Source organism: Ammospiza caudacuta, chromosome 10 (assembly GCF_027887145.1).
Source record: "Ammospiza caudacuta isolate bAmmCau1 chromosome 10, bAmmCau1.pri, whole genome shotgun sequence".
In the NCBI taxonomy this organism is placed as follows: domain Eukaryota; kingdom Metazoa; phylum Chordata; class Aves; order Passeriformes; family Passerellidae; genus Ammospiza; species Ammospiza caudacuta.
The window spans coordinates 20901812-20919971 of NC_080602.1; the positions used below are offsets into that span (position 1 = coordinate 20901812).

Genomic DNA, 18160 nt, shown 5'->3' on the forward strand with positions numbered 1-18160 from the left:
GGAATTACAGCCTCTCCCAGCCAGCTGCCAGCATGATTTCATCTGCTGGAGGATTTTTGCAGCTGATCGCTTGAGGTTTTGTTGTTGTTGTTGTTTTTTTTTTTGTTGTTGTTTTTTTTTTTTTTTTTTTTCCTCCCTTCTGTCTTTGTTTCCTTCCCCCTTTTCCCCCCCTTCCCCTCCCTCCATCCCCCCTTTCCTCCTCCTCCTCTTTTTTAGAAGCAGCAGTCGGAGATGGATGTCTCTCTTTGCCCTACCAAGTGCACTTTCTGGAGGGTTTTTTTGCTCTGGAGCATTTGGGGAGACTATCTGCTTTCGGTGCTGGCTTGCCCTGCTAATTGTCTTTGCAGCAAGACAGACATCAATTGCAAGAAGCCGGATGATGGGAACCTCTTCCCTCTCTTGGAAGGGCAGGATTCAGGCAGCAGCAATGGCAACACGAGCATCAATATCACGGACATCTCAAGGAACATCACTTCCATGTAAGTGGGGGTCCCCCAGGGCTCCCCCTCCCCGGCAGGGCGCGGGCTGCGCTGCCCGTGCGGGGCTCAGGTGCCCCCGGCATCGCTGCGCTGCCTGGGCTCGGCTCCCCGGGCGCAGCATGCAGATCTGCCTTCTCCCTTACCCCATCCCCCTCAAAAAAAAAGACCATCATAAAAAGCCCAGCAACAGTTTGGCCAAGGCTTAAGAGGAATAAAGTAAATGAGATCTGATTCCTTAGCAGGAGAGAGAGCAGCAGGCAAAGATGCTAAAGCTGCTGCTTCCTTTAACTGTTTGCTTCTGCAAGGGGAACGCGGACGCCACAGACACACGCCGCCGCTTATTCACCCGAATTGGGCGAGAAAAGCAAGTTCTGAACTGCTTTTTCTTTCTTCAGACTTTGCATCCAGTGAAAATGTCATTATTTTTTACATCCCCACATCAGAAAATTCTCCCTTCCCTGCCCTGGCTGAGTGTATCAGGGGATCTGCGGTTTTGCATTTTTAAGAGGAGAAAAAAAAAAAAAAATAGAACAGTGAGATGTTCCTTAAGTAGCTTATTTAATTCATATTGTTGCAATTTTGTAACTCGTCGTGGTGCCGCGATAGGATTTGTGTGTTTTAGGTTCGGGGTGGTGGCAGCGGTGGGGAGAAGCATCGGAGCAGCGAGATATTTTTAGTTGAGCACTTTGCGTTTGTTTGCATGCTTGTTTATCTGGAAAATCAACTTGAAGTTGCATTATCCTTGTTTGGAGTGGCAGTTAGCAAAGCCCATGTTAATCTCATCAGTGTGGAGTCGAGAAAGGAATATATTTCCCTCTTCTGAATCCATCATGCTCTTGGTGTGTGTGTGTGAAAAAAAAATTCCTCATTGCTTCCAATCTCTGCTCTTTATTTTCCAGTACATTTTTGGGTGAGATGAACTCTGAGCCATTTCATTATTCTAATGCTAATTGAAATGTGAGCATTTAGGGAAATGTAGCCCCCAGAGCAAGTTGCCAGTGGGAGTTGAGCAGGGAAGAGGTGGAATCCTTTATTCTGGCAGTGAAATGCAGCAAGGTTTGAAATGAGTAATGGAGGGTTATTTATTTAATTTTTTCACCTCGGTGGCATGGTTGCACGGAGGGAGAGGGCTTTGGGTCTCTTCCTGAAGCTGTTTTATTTGGTCACAGTGCAATTGCAGCAGAGCCATGGAGTAATTGCAGTGCCTCTCTCGCAGCTCTGCTCATCACCTTTGCTGGGTAAAGATGACGGGAGCTGCTTTCCCTGTTTGCTTACGGGTCCATGAGATACCCAGGCAGGTTTTCAGCAGGTCGCTGACCCTGAATCCACAGCCCTGCCTTCCCCCTTCCCAGCAAACCTCCATAAAAACAGCAGGAATGGGGAGAGTAGATGGGGGGAGCTAATGTAGCACTCCCCTCCCAATTGCCCCATATTTATCCTGCGCCGTGGTGCTGGAGTGTTTTCCCCGCGATGCTGGAGGGATGAGGGTGATGCTGGGCAAGTCGGAGAAACTCGTGTTTTTCCCCTGTGCTCGCTGTTTGTTGTGGTTTAGTTTTAACCCTTTGGGGGCCGGGGAGCAGCAGGAAAGGCAGGGAAGGGTTTGGGAGCCACCAGCGTGAGCAACTGTGCGTTGTCAGATTGCACAGACATCTGAACTGCTGGGAGAGGTAGTATTACACCAGTGCATTGTGCCCAGAAAATGTCTTTGCTGCTTTGAAAATGAAAAATGCTGATAAGCAGTCTGTAAAAAGGAGTGGGGGGGAAAAAAAAAAGGGACAACTCCAGAAACAGATATTGGGTATTTTTTCTTTTGGAAAGGAGCTTCTCCTAAGTTGGGGAAGGAGAAGAAGGTGCCAGTTTTTGCTGGAATTCATATGTCTCTCTGCTTCACAGTGAGCAAAGCACATTCCTCCACCCCCTGCATCGCTGCTGGACCCGTGCTTCCCTTTTTGGGCTTGGGAGGGCTGGAGCACAGGGCTGGGGTGAACCCCAAAATGCTCTCAGGGGCTGAGACTGTGCACAGATGAAAACTTTCCACAGGGGTCTGTGCTTACTGGGGAGGCAGTGGTGGTTTATAGGGGATACTTATGGGAGCAGAGAGTTGATTTATGTGGCAGGGATGGTTCCCAGCAAAGGGGTCACTGCTGGGAGCCGGACTTGAACCATGTTCATGCTCTTGTGTGGAAGGCAGCAGGTCCTGCACCCTTTCAGGCTGATGTCAGGCCTCTCCTTGCCAGCCCTGACATCATCATGGGTGTTGGGGTGAGGGTGCCTAGAAGCCCAGCCTGGTCGTGGCTGAATCATTGCTGGCATGTGAGGCTGATTCAGCTGGGCAAGGAGCAGTGTTTTCCCCCTGCTTGCCATGCTCATGGGGATCTTGGCCTCTTTAGGCAGCTTGTGGGCAGCCAGGGGGCAAAAGCACCTCCTCCCCCTGGCCTGGGGGTGAGCAGGGGAGGCTCAGTCCTGTCCCAGTGGCCGAGGGGTGCAGTGACCCAGCTGGAACCTCCCCCCAGGCCCAGGGAAGGTGGTGGTCGCTGCTCGATCTTGAGACTGGTGAAAAAGCAAATGGAGTGTGGGGTGGTGGAACAACCCTGCGACCAGGCAGAGCCTTATTCACATCCCAAAGAGAGCTCAGCTTCCAAATCAGGGCTTGAGTGTTGCTGATGATAGACTGCCAGAGCCCACTCAGAGAGCTGGTTAAAAAAACAATATAGCCATCTTGGAGGGCTTGTCCATGCTACCCCCTCAAGGGAGGGCAAGACCCCTCCATGCCATCCCATCCCAACCCAGCACTGGGTTGAACCATCAGGAGTTTTGGGTTTATATCACTTATCTCAGGGGCTGATGAGACCCTGTGAGGTGAGGACAACAGAAGAGGAGCAGGGGACAACAACCAGGCTGTAGTGCTGCCCAAGGAGGATGGTGGGGCAGGCCATCCCTGTGGGTTCCTCAGTGTGGTTGGTACCCCACCATCCTGTTGCACCTTTCAAAGGAATGGCTTTTGCTTCAATTGCTGGTGCTTCTAGCTTCCTTTTGGTAAAAGTCAGGGCTGGGTGGCTCCTGCCCTAGCTGGGCTGAAGGGGACAGCAACACACAACCTTGCAAATCCAGGTGGTGCCAGGTCAGTGGTGAGGCAGGGGAAAGGCAGGAGGCTCCTGCCCTGAGGAGGAGGTTGGGTTGGCTGATGTCCCTCTGCCCTTTCCCAGCATGCCCAGAAACTTACCTGATTTTGGGTAGCGTCCCTGGAGATGAGACCCTGCCCACAGACCCCTGTGAGAGCTGCCAGCAGCCCTGTACAGCCAGAGAGCCAGCTTGGACCTGGCTGAGTTTGGAGTCAAGCTCTGTTCTTCCCCCTCCCAATTTCAGGAGAGGTCACCACAGGGTTGGGACACATCAATGCCATCACGTTTCCTGTACAACTGGGTGGCCTTTGCTGTGTCCCCAGCCTGGTGTGACTTACAGAGACGCTCACCCCTGTGACGTGGGGCTTTACTCATTGCAAGCTCAGATGCAGAACTTTGATCTCAGAGTTGCTGTGGCACAGAACCCCTTGGGCCCCCGTGTGTGTGTTTGTCACGGCAGGTCCCCAGCCCTGGCATTGTGGGGGTCTAGCAGGTGAGTCCCCAGCCCTGGCACTGTGGGGGTCTGGCAGGAAGGTCCCCAGCCCTGGCACGCACGGGACTGGAGGTTGTCAGGGTGCCAGGGGTGGCCAGGCTGGGGGTTCATCACCCCGCTGGCAGCGTGGGCAGCGCCTGCGTGCGCCGGCAGCGTGCGTGGGGAAGGACAGACGGAGGAGTTTGCCATCTGGGCCTCCCTACTCCTCGGCTGTTGCTATGGCACTGCGGAGATGCTGCTAGGCAGGCGGTGGTGGCCTGCGTGTGTCACCCCTGGGCTCCCTGGAGGTAGGGAGATGTCCCTGGTATAGGAAGCCTTGCTCTTTAGCCAGCCTTGCTGGGGAGAATGGGGGCTCTTCTGGTGAAATACACTCAATGTGTGGATAGTCAGGGTGGATCTGTGCAGCTCCTAGCTGCTTTCAACAAAGGTGAGATGAATTCAGAGCAACCCAAGAGGAGGTTGGGTTGCTCCACAGTGGGAGCAGGATTTTTGGGTCTCACTGGCTGGGCCAAGAGAAGCATCTTGCTCTCTCCATAGACAAGAAGAGAATCTTTATTCTTTGCTACTGGGCTGTCCCAGCAGCTCCGTGCCGGGGGTGGCAGTGCCACGTCAGCGCCGGGAGCTGCGGGGGGAGCGGCAGCGCAGCCCCCACTCGCTGGTGGGAGCTGGCAGCATGTGGAGAGGGGGAGAGAGAGAGAGAGGGGGTGCTTGGAGCAGCAGCACCCCTTCCCTGCTGCTGCACGGAGAGCTGAGGCACAGGGAAAGCTCCTCTGTGCCTGTGGCTGGGAAGGAGGCAAGAAAGAAAGGGAAGACCTATTCCTGGAAGGGCTGGAGAGAGCAGGACTTGCTTTGGTGACCCAAACAGCCATGAGAAAGGCTCCTGTGGTGCTCAAATTATTGACTGCTCTGCTTCAGGCAGCAGGCACAAACTTTTCTCCTCTCTGTGAATCAGCCACGCTGTGCCCAGTGTGCCTCATGTACTACTACTCTCCAGAGATGAAGGGCTCTGCATTCCCAAAGCCTCCCATCTCTGGTCCCAGAGGCTTTGGCTGCTCCAGAGATGATCAAAAAGATCCTTAATTAAATCCATCTTAGATTTGCAAGGCTCTTGTTCATGCAGAGCATCTCTCCTGAAGGATGTCAGGATGGGGAAGGCGGGCACAGCACCAAGCTTTGAGGACAGAAAAGGGTGCAGAGCTATTTGAGACAAAGAGTTGGGCTGAGATATATGGTCTTGATGCTCTGGAGGTGAGTTAAGCCAGGAGCAGTGATCTGTGTCCTCCCCCTTTCCTGTGGCTGGCTCTTGGCTCCTTGCCCTGCTCTTCCTGTCGATCTGTCTGCTGACCAATCCTGGGGACAGGCACTTTCCAGGCACAGGTGATGTCAGGTGTTTCTTCAGGAAGGAGACAGTGTTGGTGCCTGACAGCACTTCCCAGACTTCTTCTGAGCCAAACATGGGGCCTGAGCTGCTGGCCTGACAGGAGGAGCTGGTGGCCCAGATGGTTTCAGGGTGCATGTGATGTGTCCCAAGTCCTCATGTCCTGCAGGTTTTGGGGAGGTCTAAATTGGTTCTGACTGATGGTTTGTCTCCTTACATTGGAGAGGTGAGACAGAGGTGTTTCAGGTCTAGGACAGATGTTCAGGGAGGAAGAAGAGATTGAGGAAGGAGCTGCCTTGTTGTCCATGGAGGCTTTTGTAGAGCTCAGTCAGGGAAAGCTCTCTGGGTCTGCTTTGTGTTATTAGCTCACCCTTATGAAGCAAAACAATGTCATGTGCTTTGGCATGAGGCTGCTTGAGGTCTCCCACAGCCCTGTGACCAGCCATGCACCCAGTCATGTCAGTGAAGCTACAGAAGAGTCCCTGAGATGTCCCATGGGATCACCTTTGGGGAGCCCTGCAGGTAGATTGAGCTTGGCTTGTCCTGCTCGGTGAAGAGCCCCTGCTTGGTGTTGTCCTGGAGTTTATGGCTGGGTTTGGTGGATCCCATTTAGGGGGCTGCTGACAAGTGGGAAATAACCCAAGCCCTAAACCTGCCAGGCTTCCAAAGTGAGTGTTACCAGTGCTTGTAACTGAGTGTTACTGCCAGGCACTGTGGAACAGCAGGAGTTTGGTGTTTCCTGCAGATGGGGCTTCCACAGGTGCTGTCGGTGCTTTCTAAGCAGGTGTGTCTGACAGCAGCCTGTGGGCTCTGCTCTCCCCAGATCCTCTTGCTTTCCCCTCTGCACAGCAAAGCTGTTGTTGAGGGGGTGCTGTGGACGAGTTCCTTGCTCAGAGGCTGCACTTTGTGGTTGGGTATCACAGCACTCTGTGCCCACATGAGATGAGGACCAGCAGCTCACTCACCTCACGTGGTTCTCCAGGTTCCTGAGAGCCAGGCATGCAGCACCAGCACCGGGCTGTCCCCGTCCTCCCCCAAATCTCCGCACCGAGGCTGTTGGTGCCGGAGCGGTGACAAACGAGCATCCCCGTGGGTGTCCCACAGCGCCCGGCCTGCCCGCTGAGCCCCGCTGGGGCTGCCGGAGCCCGGCGCATCCCGGCTCCTCCGCTCCGCTATTCCCGTCTGAAAGCGGCTGTGCCGCTAGAGGGCAAGCGGCAGCGGCAGACAGCCCGGCTCCGGGATGCGGGATGCGCGCCCGGCTCCGGGATGCGGGATGCGCGGCCGGCTCCGGGATGCGGGATGCGCGGCCGGCTCCGGGATGCGGGATGCCCGCCCGGCTCCGGGATGCGGGATGCCCGGCACAGCCGGCTCCGAGCCGCATCTTTGTGAGGGCTCGGGGTCACTCCCTGCTCGCTGTCACGCTGGAAAGCCTTTGCTCTGGGTGCCCGCGGTGCTGGACCCCTCTTGTGTCCAGCATCCCCATTCCTGTGTGGGCACCCGCTGGTGTTGGATGGTCCCCCAGGAGCTGAGTGGGCTGCTGGGTCGTGGCTTTCTGCTCTGTGCACTGGTGACTGCATCCCCACCTACCCACAGCTCTTCCAGCAGGATACAGCCCCAGCCTGTCTGTGAATTGAGGTGATTTGCAGCTTTTTGGATGGTATTGGCCCAGCCAAAGCAGGTGCAGTGTGAAGGTGTTGCTGGGCAATTATGACCTGCCCTCTGTGAGCAGCTTCTGGCTGTGATCCTGCCAGGAAGCCTCTGATGGGTCTGTCCTTTGTACTGATGAGGAAACTGAGGCATGGAGCAGTGGTGGAACTGGCCTGCAAGGAGCAGAGTGAGGATGGAGATCCTTTAGCCCAGCACTGGCCAGGGTTAGGGAGAGGCCAGGCATGGAGGGAGGGATAAACAAGGCTGTTCTATTGGTCCTGTTGTGTTTAGCAGACATGAGAGAGGTCCATGGAGAAATCCTGGAGGCACAGGCTTTGAGCTGTCTTTTAGGGCATCCAGAGTAGGTAAAATATTCTTTGCTCCTTTGATTAAACCTCTGCTGAACAGGCTGGATGGAGGTCAGGGAGCTGAAGAGATCACACATCCCTCTCCAAGGGAGGAAGGCTGAGAGCCTGGTGAGAGACAGAGCAAGGGTGAGTGAGGGCAGGAATCTGCCTTGAACCTGTAACATCCTCCATGGGCAGCTCCTGGGATTATCTCATTTTCCCTGGCAGCTGGGCCAAAGAGGGGCTGGTTATTTCCCTGCTGGCCATTGCCAAGGGCTGCCAGCATGGTGGAAGGGCTGTGACACCCTGTGGTCCTGCAAGGCAACAGCAAATGGACCCCCAGCATCGTGCCAGAGGCAATATTTGGGTGGAGGTGTGTTGGGGACTGGGTGATGGATCATGGGTCAGAGCCATGATACTGCTCCGGGCCTGGGCTTTGCTTCAGCTGAAGAAAGGGGGATTAAAATCTCTCTGGAATCCCCTTGGAACACTGCACTGGAATCAGTGCCCAGCTCAAAGGCAGCTCCACCAACCCTGCTGTGCTCTGTCCTTGGGTATCCCTATCCCACATGGTTTCCAGACCCCAAGGAACTGGGGAGCTTTCCCTGTTCCCCTCTGTGTGAGAGCTGGCTTGCCTGGAAGGGTGGCACCAGGAAAACATGTGCTGTATTTTTAGCTTGTTTTCATGGGCTGTAGCAGTTGAGGAGCTGAAGGAGAAGCCAGAGCCTTGTGTACAGCCAGCTTTCCTCCAGCTGCCCCCCAGTGTTTTGGTATGGTGGACAATGGAGCCTGGTAGTGGCTGTGCCCTTCCTGTACCTGCATGTGCCATCACTCCCAGCTTCAGTCTGCATAAATAAAAACTGCCTTTTTAATTAAAAACAAAATTCCCAGCAGTGGAGCAGAGAGGTCAGGAAGGATTCCCAAGGGAGTTTGACAGTACATGCACAAATCAGGGTGTTTATTCCTGACTCCTGTGCTTGTTGAAGTGACAGCTAAATGAGAAGGATGCAGGGAGAGGCTGAGCCCAAGTGCTGCCCCCATGCAGCCTCTTCTGCAGCTCCGTGCTGGGAAGGGCACAGGGCACTGGTGCCTTTGCTGGCTGCTCTGCATTGTCCCTGGGGGACTTAAAAGTGGGTAGGAGCAGATGTGAGCATGGTGTAGCCCCCATCCTCCTGGGTTCTGCAAGGCTGTCCCTTAACTAGTTCTCACCAGGAGGTTCCCACTAGGAAATGTTAATGTGGAAATGCTCAAACAGATGCTGGGAATCTGAGTGCTGCTGAGTGCATGCTCAGGGTTTTGGCAGGATAAATTAGGAATATGAACGCTCAGCTGAGCTGCAGAAATGCCAGGCTCTAACTCCTGACCCTGCCAGGACATGAAGCCACATGGGGGAGATCTCGGGTGCCTGCAGCTGCTGACTTTCCTTCTGCTCCTGGAGCAGCTCTGGCCTCATCCCCCATCCCAGCTCTCCATGGAAATGCTGTGCAGTGACCTGGGCTGGGAACAACGAGTCCTGGCTCTCCAGTCTGTGATCCAGCTGTGCAAGTGCTCCCTTGGGCTGCCTGCCCTCCTCCTGCCTGTTCCCAACCCAGGCAGGCAGGGCCAGCTTGGGCATCCCTTGCGTCTCTCCAGTACAGCTGGGATTGCCTGTGGGGAGCTCTGTGGCTGGGAAAATCTCTCTTGTCCCCAAAACTCTTTCCTCCAGGATGTGGATGGCTGTTCCTGGGGCAGTGAGGTGGATCCTGGCTTTGTATCATGCCTTGCCTCTGTTCTCCCAGCCAAAATTTTCTCAGGAAAAGTAAGGTGAAGGCCCCTGAGCCATTTGTGGAGCAAGCAAAGTTCAGTGGGACACAGGGTCAAGGATGCTGTGTGCTCCCAGCTGCCCTGCCTGTTGAGAGCATCCCTTCCTCCTGGGACTCTCTTTGTGCCCCATCAGTGGAGCTGAATCTTGCTGGGGACTATTTCCTCTTTTGAGCCTCACTTGGGCTCTGGACACATTGGTGTCTGGGAGGACAGGGCAGAGTGAATCAGCATCACCCTGGGAGTTGTTGTTCCCCTCATTTCAGGGCAGGTGCTGAAGGGTGTCCTGGGAGCATCAAAGCAAAGCCTGAGCCCAAGGAGGGTGGGCAGGGCACCCACATGGTGCAGGAATGGTGGCTGGGCAGGGAGGGACAACGAGGAGCTCTGCAGGGCTGGCACTGTGGGGGTTAATGGCAAGGTGCAGGATACAGCTGGAGCGGATTTGGGAGAGGCAGAGCCTAATGAGGCTGAAGAGGTATCAGGAGGAAGAGCTGAACTGTGGAGAGATGTGGGGGCTGTGAGGGAGGCAGGCAGCAGTCGCTGCTCCTGGCAAGGTGCTGTGTGTTGGTTTGGAGAAGAGGAGCTGGAGCAGGGATGCTCTCAGGTAAGGAACTGGGGTGGTTCTCTTTCCTGGCTCTGGGCAGCTGGGAGGGACGTGGGTGTCTGTAGCTGGCTGCTGGTGGCTGTGGGGATGTGTGCTGGTGTCTGTGCCCCCCATCACTTTGTGGGTTCATCCTCTGGCCCTTGGCTCCCTGCTTGTATCTGAGATCCCATCCCAGGGCCAAGAGGAGCCACTATGAGCCCCCCTACCTGGAAATCCTCCTCTCTGTGCCCTGCCCTGCCTGTGCTCCCCTCCAGGACTCGATGTGTCTGATCTCCCAGCCTGGTGTGCTGCCTTCCTTCCAAGGGGGATGGTGGTGGCACCCTCAGGCTCTGCCCCAAGCAGGGTGCCCAGCATGTTCTGGCCCCAAGGGAAGGATCCCTGCCTTCCAAAAGGCACAGGGAGCACAGATTTATTTATTTGGACACTTAATTAGCATCTTTAAATATTAAATAGTAAACAAACTGCGTCTAGTGGGATCAACGTTTACAAGCAGGGATTTTTTTATTTTTTTTTCCCTGCTCTCTGGGACATGCACTTGTTTTTTAAGTGTTTGGGGAGGAGCAGCTGTGTGTGGGCTCTGGTTGATGGGTGAGGGATGGACCCACAGTGCTGCTGGTGAAGGAGGGGGAGAAGACAGGCATGAAGGTGCAGGAGGGCTTGGGAAAAATGGGGCAGAGAAGCAGGGGTGTGTGCCTGGAGCACTGATGTTGGGGAATTGCAGAGCCAAGTGCTGGATGTTGGCATTTCCTGCAGGATGTGTCATTCCCTCCTGCCCAGGCACGTGGAAAGGGACAGGCAGGAGATGGAGGCTCCTGGCTCAGCAGAGCTAATTGCAATCAAAAGGTGGTGGTCCCTGCAAGGGGAGGTGGTTTGCAGCTGATCTGCATCCTATTATCTCTGCAAATGGAGGCCTGCCTGCTAGCAGATTACACTGGGGGTTATTTATTGGCAAAGCACTGTACAGTTTTAATTTTTCCTTTTTGCTTATTCAGGCTTTAGCTCCAGAGGAAAATAGCCTGGGGTGGCTTTGAAATGGATTCTCTCTGCCCCATTAACTTATTCAGTGAGTTTAATGGGCCTTTTTTTTCTCTGAGCCTTGAAGCCATCATTAAAAGGCAGAGATTTATAAAAGCAAAGATACTCCTGAGCTTTAGTCAAACTTTGGGGGAGCGGGAGGGGGGCACTGGTGTTGCTGCTGTCTGTGGTTCTGGTGAGGATGTGAGGTGGGTGCTGCTGTTGTGCCTCTCTGGAAGTTTTACAGGGATGAGGGGACCAGCTTGTTTGGGATGTTGCCCATGGATCTCAGCTGAGGATCTGTGGGATCAGTTGGGCTGTGATGAGTCCTCACCTGCAAAGGATTGGGCATTATCTGGGCTCCTACATACTGGGACATTGCCTGGTGTGACCTGTCTGGGCTGCAAAGCTGCATCTCTCCAGGCTCAGAGAGAGGAACTTCTCTTGCTTTGTACAGGCTGCTCACAACTTTATTTTCATCTCTTTCATGCCATGCCAGGGCAGTGCTGATGCTTTCATGGGTGTCTATGGTCAGTGCTTGGAGCTGTTTATCTCCATCCCTCTCTCTGCCAGTGGCATGAGTCTCATTGCACCCCTAATTGCACCCCTGTGCTGAGCAGCCCAGTGCTGCAGGAGGTTGGGGTTTGCAGTCCTGCAGGGATTGCACTTGTTTAGTATGTGGCCTCCTGTATCTGTTAGAAAATAGGGGAGTGTCTGGAGAATGAGATGAAATGTCTGAGTGAACTCCCCCTTTTCTTGGCTCTTTGAGGATAAACCTCACCACTTCTTGTTTTGCAAGCCTCTTTTTGGGGAGTAAATGTAGGAGCATGCAAGGTATGGGCTGGATGTCACCTGGGGGCACTCTCCAGCTGGCATGGCTGGTGCTTTGGTCCCCAGGCCATGATGTGCTGCAAATGTCACTTCTGGAGGGGCAGCCTGTGTCCTGTACCAGTGGCAGGAAGGAGCTGGGGGCAGCAGCATGTGTGTCCTGGCTCATTCCTGGACACAAGGCTGAGCTGGCAGAGACCAGCCATGGTGTGCTCCAAAGTGGGGATGTCACAACATGGTGGAGTTGCTGTGCTGGGACAGCTTTTCCCATACATTTATTTCCTTTTCTTGCTTCATGTGCAGTGTGAGCAGGCCAGGGTAACCCTCGTGTCTCTGCGCCCAGCGTGGCACCTGCCAACTCAGGGCAGCCAGGGCTGGGACATTTGTGGTAGCTGGAGACCCAAAAACACTGCTACCCCTCACATTTTGTGCTGTTTGCTGAAGAGTGTGTCCCTCACCAGCCCTGCTGCAATCCCAGATGTTGTGGGACAGGGAAAGAACCTGCTAGCCCAAAGCGATGTGCTCAGGGTCATGTGTGGGGCTGACCCCAACCCCTGGCTCCTGCTGGGTGCCAGAAGCAGCTGGAAAATGGGACTGCAGAGTGGGTGATGTGACTCAGTGTGTCTGTGCTGGGGACCCTGGGCTGGCTCACTGTCCCCACCAAGGGCTGGAGGGACAGCAGATCATGACCCTGCGTGCTTGGCAGGGGGAGAAACCAGGGAGGGACTGTGGGGCCTGCCAGGAGGAAGGAGGGGCCCCCAACTCCAGGAGGAGATGTTTGAGGGTTTATTTGTAGCTTCTCTGGAAACACTGACCACCAAGGCTGCCCTTGGAACACTGCCCCGGGGCAGTGGTGGGACAAGGAGAGGCTGGAATGACCCAGAGGTTGTTGTGGCCAAGCAGAAGCAGCTGCAGCATGCAGCCATGCTGGGATAGGGATGGTTCCCCCTGATGTGGCCTGTCTGTGACCTCCAGAAGAAGGGGGGAGGCTCCTTGGGGATCCATCAGCTCCCACGTCCCTCCCTGGGTCACAGCGGTCAGGGCAAGGGGACGCTCATTTCCCAATAAAGCCCCATAAAATGCCCTTCTCTCCTGCCCCTGTAAATCCTTGCCTCCCCTGTGCTACCTGCTGTGTGAATTGCTGCTGACCCTGTAAATCACCCTCTGCTTTGCTCTGCCTCCCCCGAATCCAGCCCTTCCCTGTAAATCCTCTGTCCCCATGAGTTCCCCACTGCTGACCCCCCTTGCTCTGTGCTGTAAATCGTGGTGAGGCTGGGGCAGGGATGGGCTGATGGAGGGCAGCTGTCCCAGGATGGGTTAATCCCTCCCACCAGCTCCTTCAGGATCACTCACCAGTGGGAGCTGGTGGAGGACATTTTCCCTGCCTGCCTGTGGGGAAGGTCATCCTTGCTCTGCAAGCTGGGCTGGGCTCTCATCCTCAGCTGGGCTGCAGCCAGCTGGCTGTGAACTGCAGGGTGTTGGTGTCCCAGCCCTCAGCAGGGCTCCTGGGATAGGAGACATTTCTGAGATGTAAAAATAGCTGGGGTAAAGAGAAAATCTCCTTTTATCCCTTGAGTGCTTGCAGTCATGCCGTAGCTTAGCTTCACTGTGCCCCTGCGTTAGTTCCCTTCACTGAAGGAGCTGTGGGCAGCAGAGGTCCCTTGTGCAAGGGACAATGGTTACCTGGGCTTCTGCTGGGTGCTGATGCCCTGTTTCTGAGTCTTGAGCTGCTGGCATGACCATGCTGTGTTTTTTTTATTCCTCAGTACACGGGTGTGATGGTGTTCACAGGGATTCTTGGATAAGGGAAGAGACGAGGATCTGACTCCATGTTTCAGAAGGCTTGATTTATTATTCTGTGATATATATTACATTAAAACTATACTAAAAGAGTAGAATAAAAGGTTTCATCAGAAGGCTGGCTAAGAATAGAATAGCAAAGAAGGATAACAAAGGTTTGTGGCTCAGACAGAGTCCGAGCCAGCTGACTGTGATTGGCCATTAATTAGAAACAACCACATGAGACCAATCACAGACCCACCTGTTGCATTCCACAGCAGCAGATAACCATTGTTTACATTTTGTTCCTGAGGCCTCTCATCTTCTCAGGAGGAAAAATCCTAAGGAAAGGATTTTTCATAAAAGATGTCTGCGACACACAGGAGCTGAGGCAAAAGGTCTGACAGAGACCTGACCTGGTGGAGGTGTGGGAAGCCAAACATGAGCTCAGTGCCATGACCTGGGTGTGCTGGGAGGTGTCAGTGTGTGTGGAAAGGCTGTGTCTGGAGCTCATGGCTTGTCCCTGGTACAGGCTGGAAGTTTCTGCTGCTCTGCTGGGGTGTCCCCAGGGTGTGCAGGCAGCTGGCACCCAGGCAGGTTTATTTGGTGTACAGATCACTGAGTCTCTCTAAACCCTGGTGAGCAGAAACTGGTGACACTCCAGCACAGCTCCTAAGGAGCAGGAGTGAGGGATGCCCTGGAATGCAGGGACAGCTCTGCCCTGCTCCCACAGAGGCCAGTGGATGCACAGTCAGAGCTGGGATGGGGTCACCCATGGGGTGTTTTGGGGTGGTGCTGTCTGCAAAGCTGCTGTGGGAACACAGGGCTTAGAGGGTTCTGCTTGGCTCACTGGGGAGGAAAACTCAGCAAGAGGTCTGAGTGCTTTGTGATGTGGCTTTCTGAGCACCTCAGTCCTCAAGGTGCAAGTGGGAACCTGGGGTGCCAGCCTAGAGCAGGAGTGCAGCCTTTCCTGACCCTTCTCTGCAAGTCCCAGGCCTGGAGGAGCTCCTCAGCTGCCTGAGAGTGGTTCAGGGTTTGGTTTACAGAACTGCTGGCCCTGACCCAGCATGGACTGGAATGGCACCGACCTGTGTCCCCTGGAATGGCACCGACCTGTGTCACTTGTGGCTCAACTCTCCCTGATCACCCTGAGTGTGGCTGCCAGAAAATTTGCAAGAAAAACATGGAGATGCTCAGGATGGCTGATTCAGGCATTAATATTAACTGTTGGTGAAGATCTGTGATGGACCTGGGCTTGACCCAGCTGGATGTTTCCTTTAGACCTTTCTCCTGCTGCCAAACATTTTTTTATTAGTTTTTTTCTCCAGTATCTGGTGTCTGAGCTGTGTATTAACACTGGGCTTATGATGCTGCTGTGCTCTGCCTTTGGGAGGAGGATGGAGGAGATGATGTGTTTGGTGGGAGCACAGGGATGCTAAACGGCAGTGGGAAAGGCAGGGGGCAGCGGAGGAGAGCAGAGGCAGATTTTCAAAATCCATATAAATAGCAAAAATAAATTTCCAGCAAACGTTTCCAGTCCTGCAGTATTAAGAAAGTGAAGCACTAGAGGATAAGGAAAGCATGAGCAATAACAGCAGGGATTTAGAAAGAATAAATCTTGCCAGACAAACCTGATTGCTTTTTCTTTTTGATGGAATCACGAAATTAGTGGCTGAGCAGAACGTGGAAATCCTAATATATTTGGATTTAGCAAAGCATTTGATATAGTGTCTCACCAAATCTTACTCTCAAAATTAGTTCAGTTTGCCTTGGACACTGCCAAATGGACTGAGAACTGGCTTAGGGCCCTAAACTCACAGTGATGGGCTGTGTTCGGGGAGGGGGGGAGCTGTGGGAGCAGAGCTGCAACCTGGCTATTCTCACTGAAAAAAAAAATGCAAAGCAAAACAACAGAAACCCCCAACATAATAATAAAAAAGGTTCGAGGCACCTTATTAGGGGAATATTGACAAATTGGAGAGAGCTCAGAAGCAAACAGAGCAGGGAAAAAGAGGCATCAGAGGGGTCAGATTACCCGTGGAGGGAGGCTGAGAAATCCCAGGGCTGGAGGCGTTTCAGGGAGGAGCAGGGGCTGGGATGGACATTTGGGTCCTGGCAGGGAGCAGGTGGGAGTCAGAGGGGCTGGGATGGACATTTGAGTCCTGGCAGGGAGCAGCACCTCAGCAGTGCCTTCGCCCCCGCACACAGAGGCTGCTGAGCTCCTATTTCACAGCCCTTTCCAGATATTATGGGATAAGCTGGGGAATATTCACTGTGACTGTCAGAAAGAACATCCCTGACCATGGAGGCTGGGCACGTTTCCTCAGGGAAAATCTCAACTCTTGGAACAGGGAGCACGAGGAGATGGCCCTGGGTGATTTGTGTCAGTAGATGGGGATTTTCTCCTGGATTGTGGGCTTGCATGGGAAGCTGAGGGTTGATTGTAACTGATGTGAGGTGCTACCTCCTAAGATATTTATCTGCACCTCACAGGTATTTCTTTATCATTGAGGAAAAGTCTGGGAAACTGCTGGTGGCAGCAGGAATGCAGATGTGTTCCCCAAGGGAGGATGGCCAAGCCCCTTCATGTTTAAAGCTTCTGGAAAGGTGATGACCCTCTGGTCACTTTGCAGAGGAAGGACAGGATAGCTTGATGCTGCTCACAGGATTTTGTGTGAGGAGCTGTCTGCAGAAACTGGGAAGGATGAGGTCTTCCAGGAGGGTCTGTCTGTCCAGCATGCTGAGCTTAGGAGTCCTTCAGCACTCAGCTGGGGCCTGGGAGGGATGCTGAGGGTGTGGAGGCTCTTGGCAAAGCTGCAGGGCTCCCACAAGGTGAGGAGACCCATGGCTGTCAGCAAAGGCTGGTTTGGATCATCTGGGTGCCACCGGGGCTATATAACCCCCACTGCCAGTGGGCTGGCTTGGTTGAGCCAGGCTTTTCTGCTTGCATTTTAAAGCAAATCTGTGCCTTTTGATGCAGCTGCAAAGAAACTTTTGGTATGGAAAATGTAGCTTGCTAGAGGGAATGTTGCTTTGCATAGGGAACAGCCACCCTTGTGGGGCAGGGATTAGCTGGGATGAACCAGAGCTGGGGAGAAAGCCATGGAGCAGAGCTCCCATGAAGAGCTCCTAGAAGGTGAGGTGGCCTTGTGTTTGTGCCCTGGTATCCCTATGAGGGCACAGGGTTTTTCCAGCCCTGCGTGGTTCTCCAAGTGATATCCCCTGCTTTGCATTTCTCCCTGCCCAGAGCTGAGCCTGCTGGGATAGGGCTGAACCAGGCAAAGTTTGGGAGGTATTTTTAGCTGTTCTAATTGTGGCAAATAAATGCCATTCTTACTTGTTGGGATTGAGCTATGGCTAAATCACAACTAGTTCTAATGATGATAATTACCGGATTTCAATATTTATAGAAACGGGTGCTTCCTTCGTATTGGCAGATGCTGCTGTGCTCTCACCTTCACAGATCGAAACCCTGGCTCATTATTGCTGCACCTTTTTACTTACTTGCACATTTTTTAACCCACAGATGACAGCACATGAGAGATATGAAAAGATGTGGGCCCAGTGCAAATGATCTTTGGGTAGAAGCTGTGGGATGAGTAGGGAGGCACCTCCTGAGGGCCTCGGGGTCGGGTTCTTGCTCTTGGGGAGCTCATGGGAGATGTTCTCAGGGCTGCAAGCTCACCTGGTTCTGCCAGGTTTAGCCCCCAAGGGGTGGCTGTGCATGTTTTTGCCTGTGTGAGAGCTGGGGATGCTGCTGGGCTTCCTGTGTGCCCCAGCATATGTACATGCTGTAACTGGGACACAGCTGAGGTGAGGCTGCACACACAGCTCCAGTCCTGGGTGCTGGACTTGTAGGAACCCCTGGAAAAAGCTCTGGGAGGTTCCTGCCTGCAGCAGCAGCAGCTTCTGGATGTCTTGGTTTAACACCATCACTCTTGACTCTGGCACTGCCAAAGGGTGGGCACCTTTAGGAGCGTGTGGGTGCAGAGCTGTGCATTTGGGTGGCACATGGGCCATCCCCTAAGCCTGGGATGAAGGTGCAGATCCCTCTGGGCTGTGTCAAACCAGCCCTGCTGGGTGATTGCTGCCTGCAGATCCTCACTGGTATCCAGCCCCATACACCCATCAGGTCTGAGGCTCCCTCCTTGAGCAAGGTGTAGAAAAGATTCACTTATTCAATTTGCTATCTCTCCAGTGCCACATAAGCTGTATTGATAAATTAATCTTATATTGTTGTGACTAAACAGCCCTGCAATTTTTTACACTGTGCAGTCTAATCTGTCTTGACAGCTGTATCATTAGTTTATATTTGTTGTAATCTTATTCACTGTGCTGGCTGTGGGGAGTTTTTATTTGAGGTGCTGTGCTGCTCTGCAGGCAGTGGGCACAGCTCTCTGCTGGGCATCTCGGGGTACAGTGGGGTGCAGCCCTCCCCAGGAGTCAGCCCCAAATTCTGCTCTGATGCCTAATAGCAGAATCCTCCTGGTGGCAGCACCCGCAGGCCTGGCTGGGCCTCACCAAAGCATTTGTGCTGCTGAGGTTTTGGTGGGGACCTCCAAGCTGGGGTAAAGACAGAGAAAATGTGAATTTTGGAGTGTGATGGTGTTCACAGGGGTCTGAGGATGAGGGCAGAGACAAAGATCTGACTCCATGTTTCAGAAGGCTT

The 18160-nt window shown here is 53.7% G+C and overlaps 1 protein-coding gene across 3 annotated transcripts in view; it reads left to right on the forward strand.

Annotated features, from left to right (window-relative positions):
• The first annotated feature begins 231 nt into the window (after positions 1-231).
• The window catches only part of NTRK3 (neurotrophic receptor tyrosine kinase 3), a 203648-nt gene continuing 185719 nt past the window's right edge, over positions 232-18160 (forward strand). For all 3 annotated transcript variants that reach the window (XM_058811211.1, XM_058811209.1, XM_058811210.1), the window contains exon 1: positions 232-479. In XM_058811211.1, the coding sequence (XP_058667194.1) occupies positions 232-479 (248 nt within the window). The remainder of the gene's footprint in view (positions 480-18160) is intronic.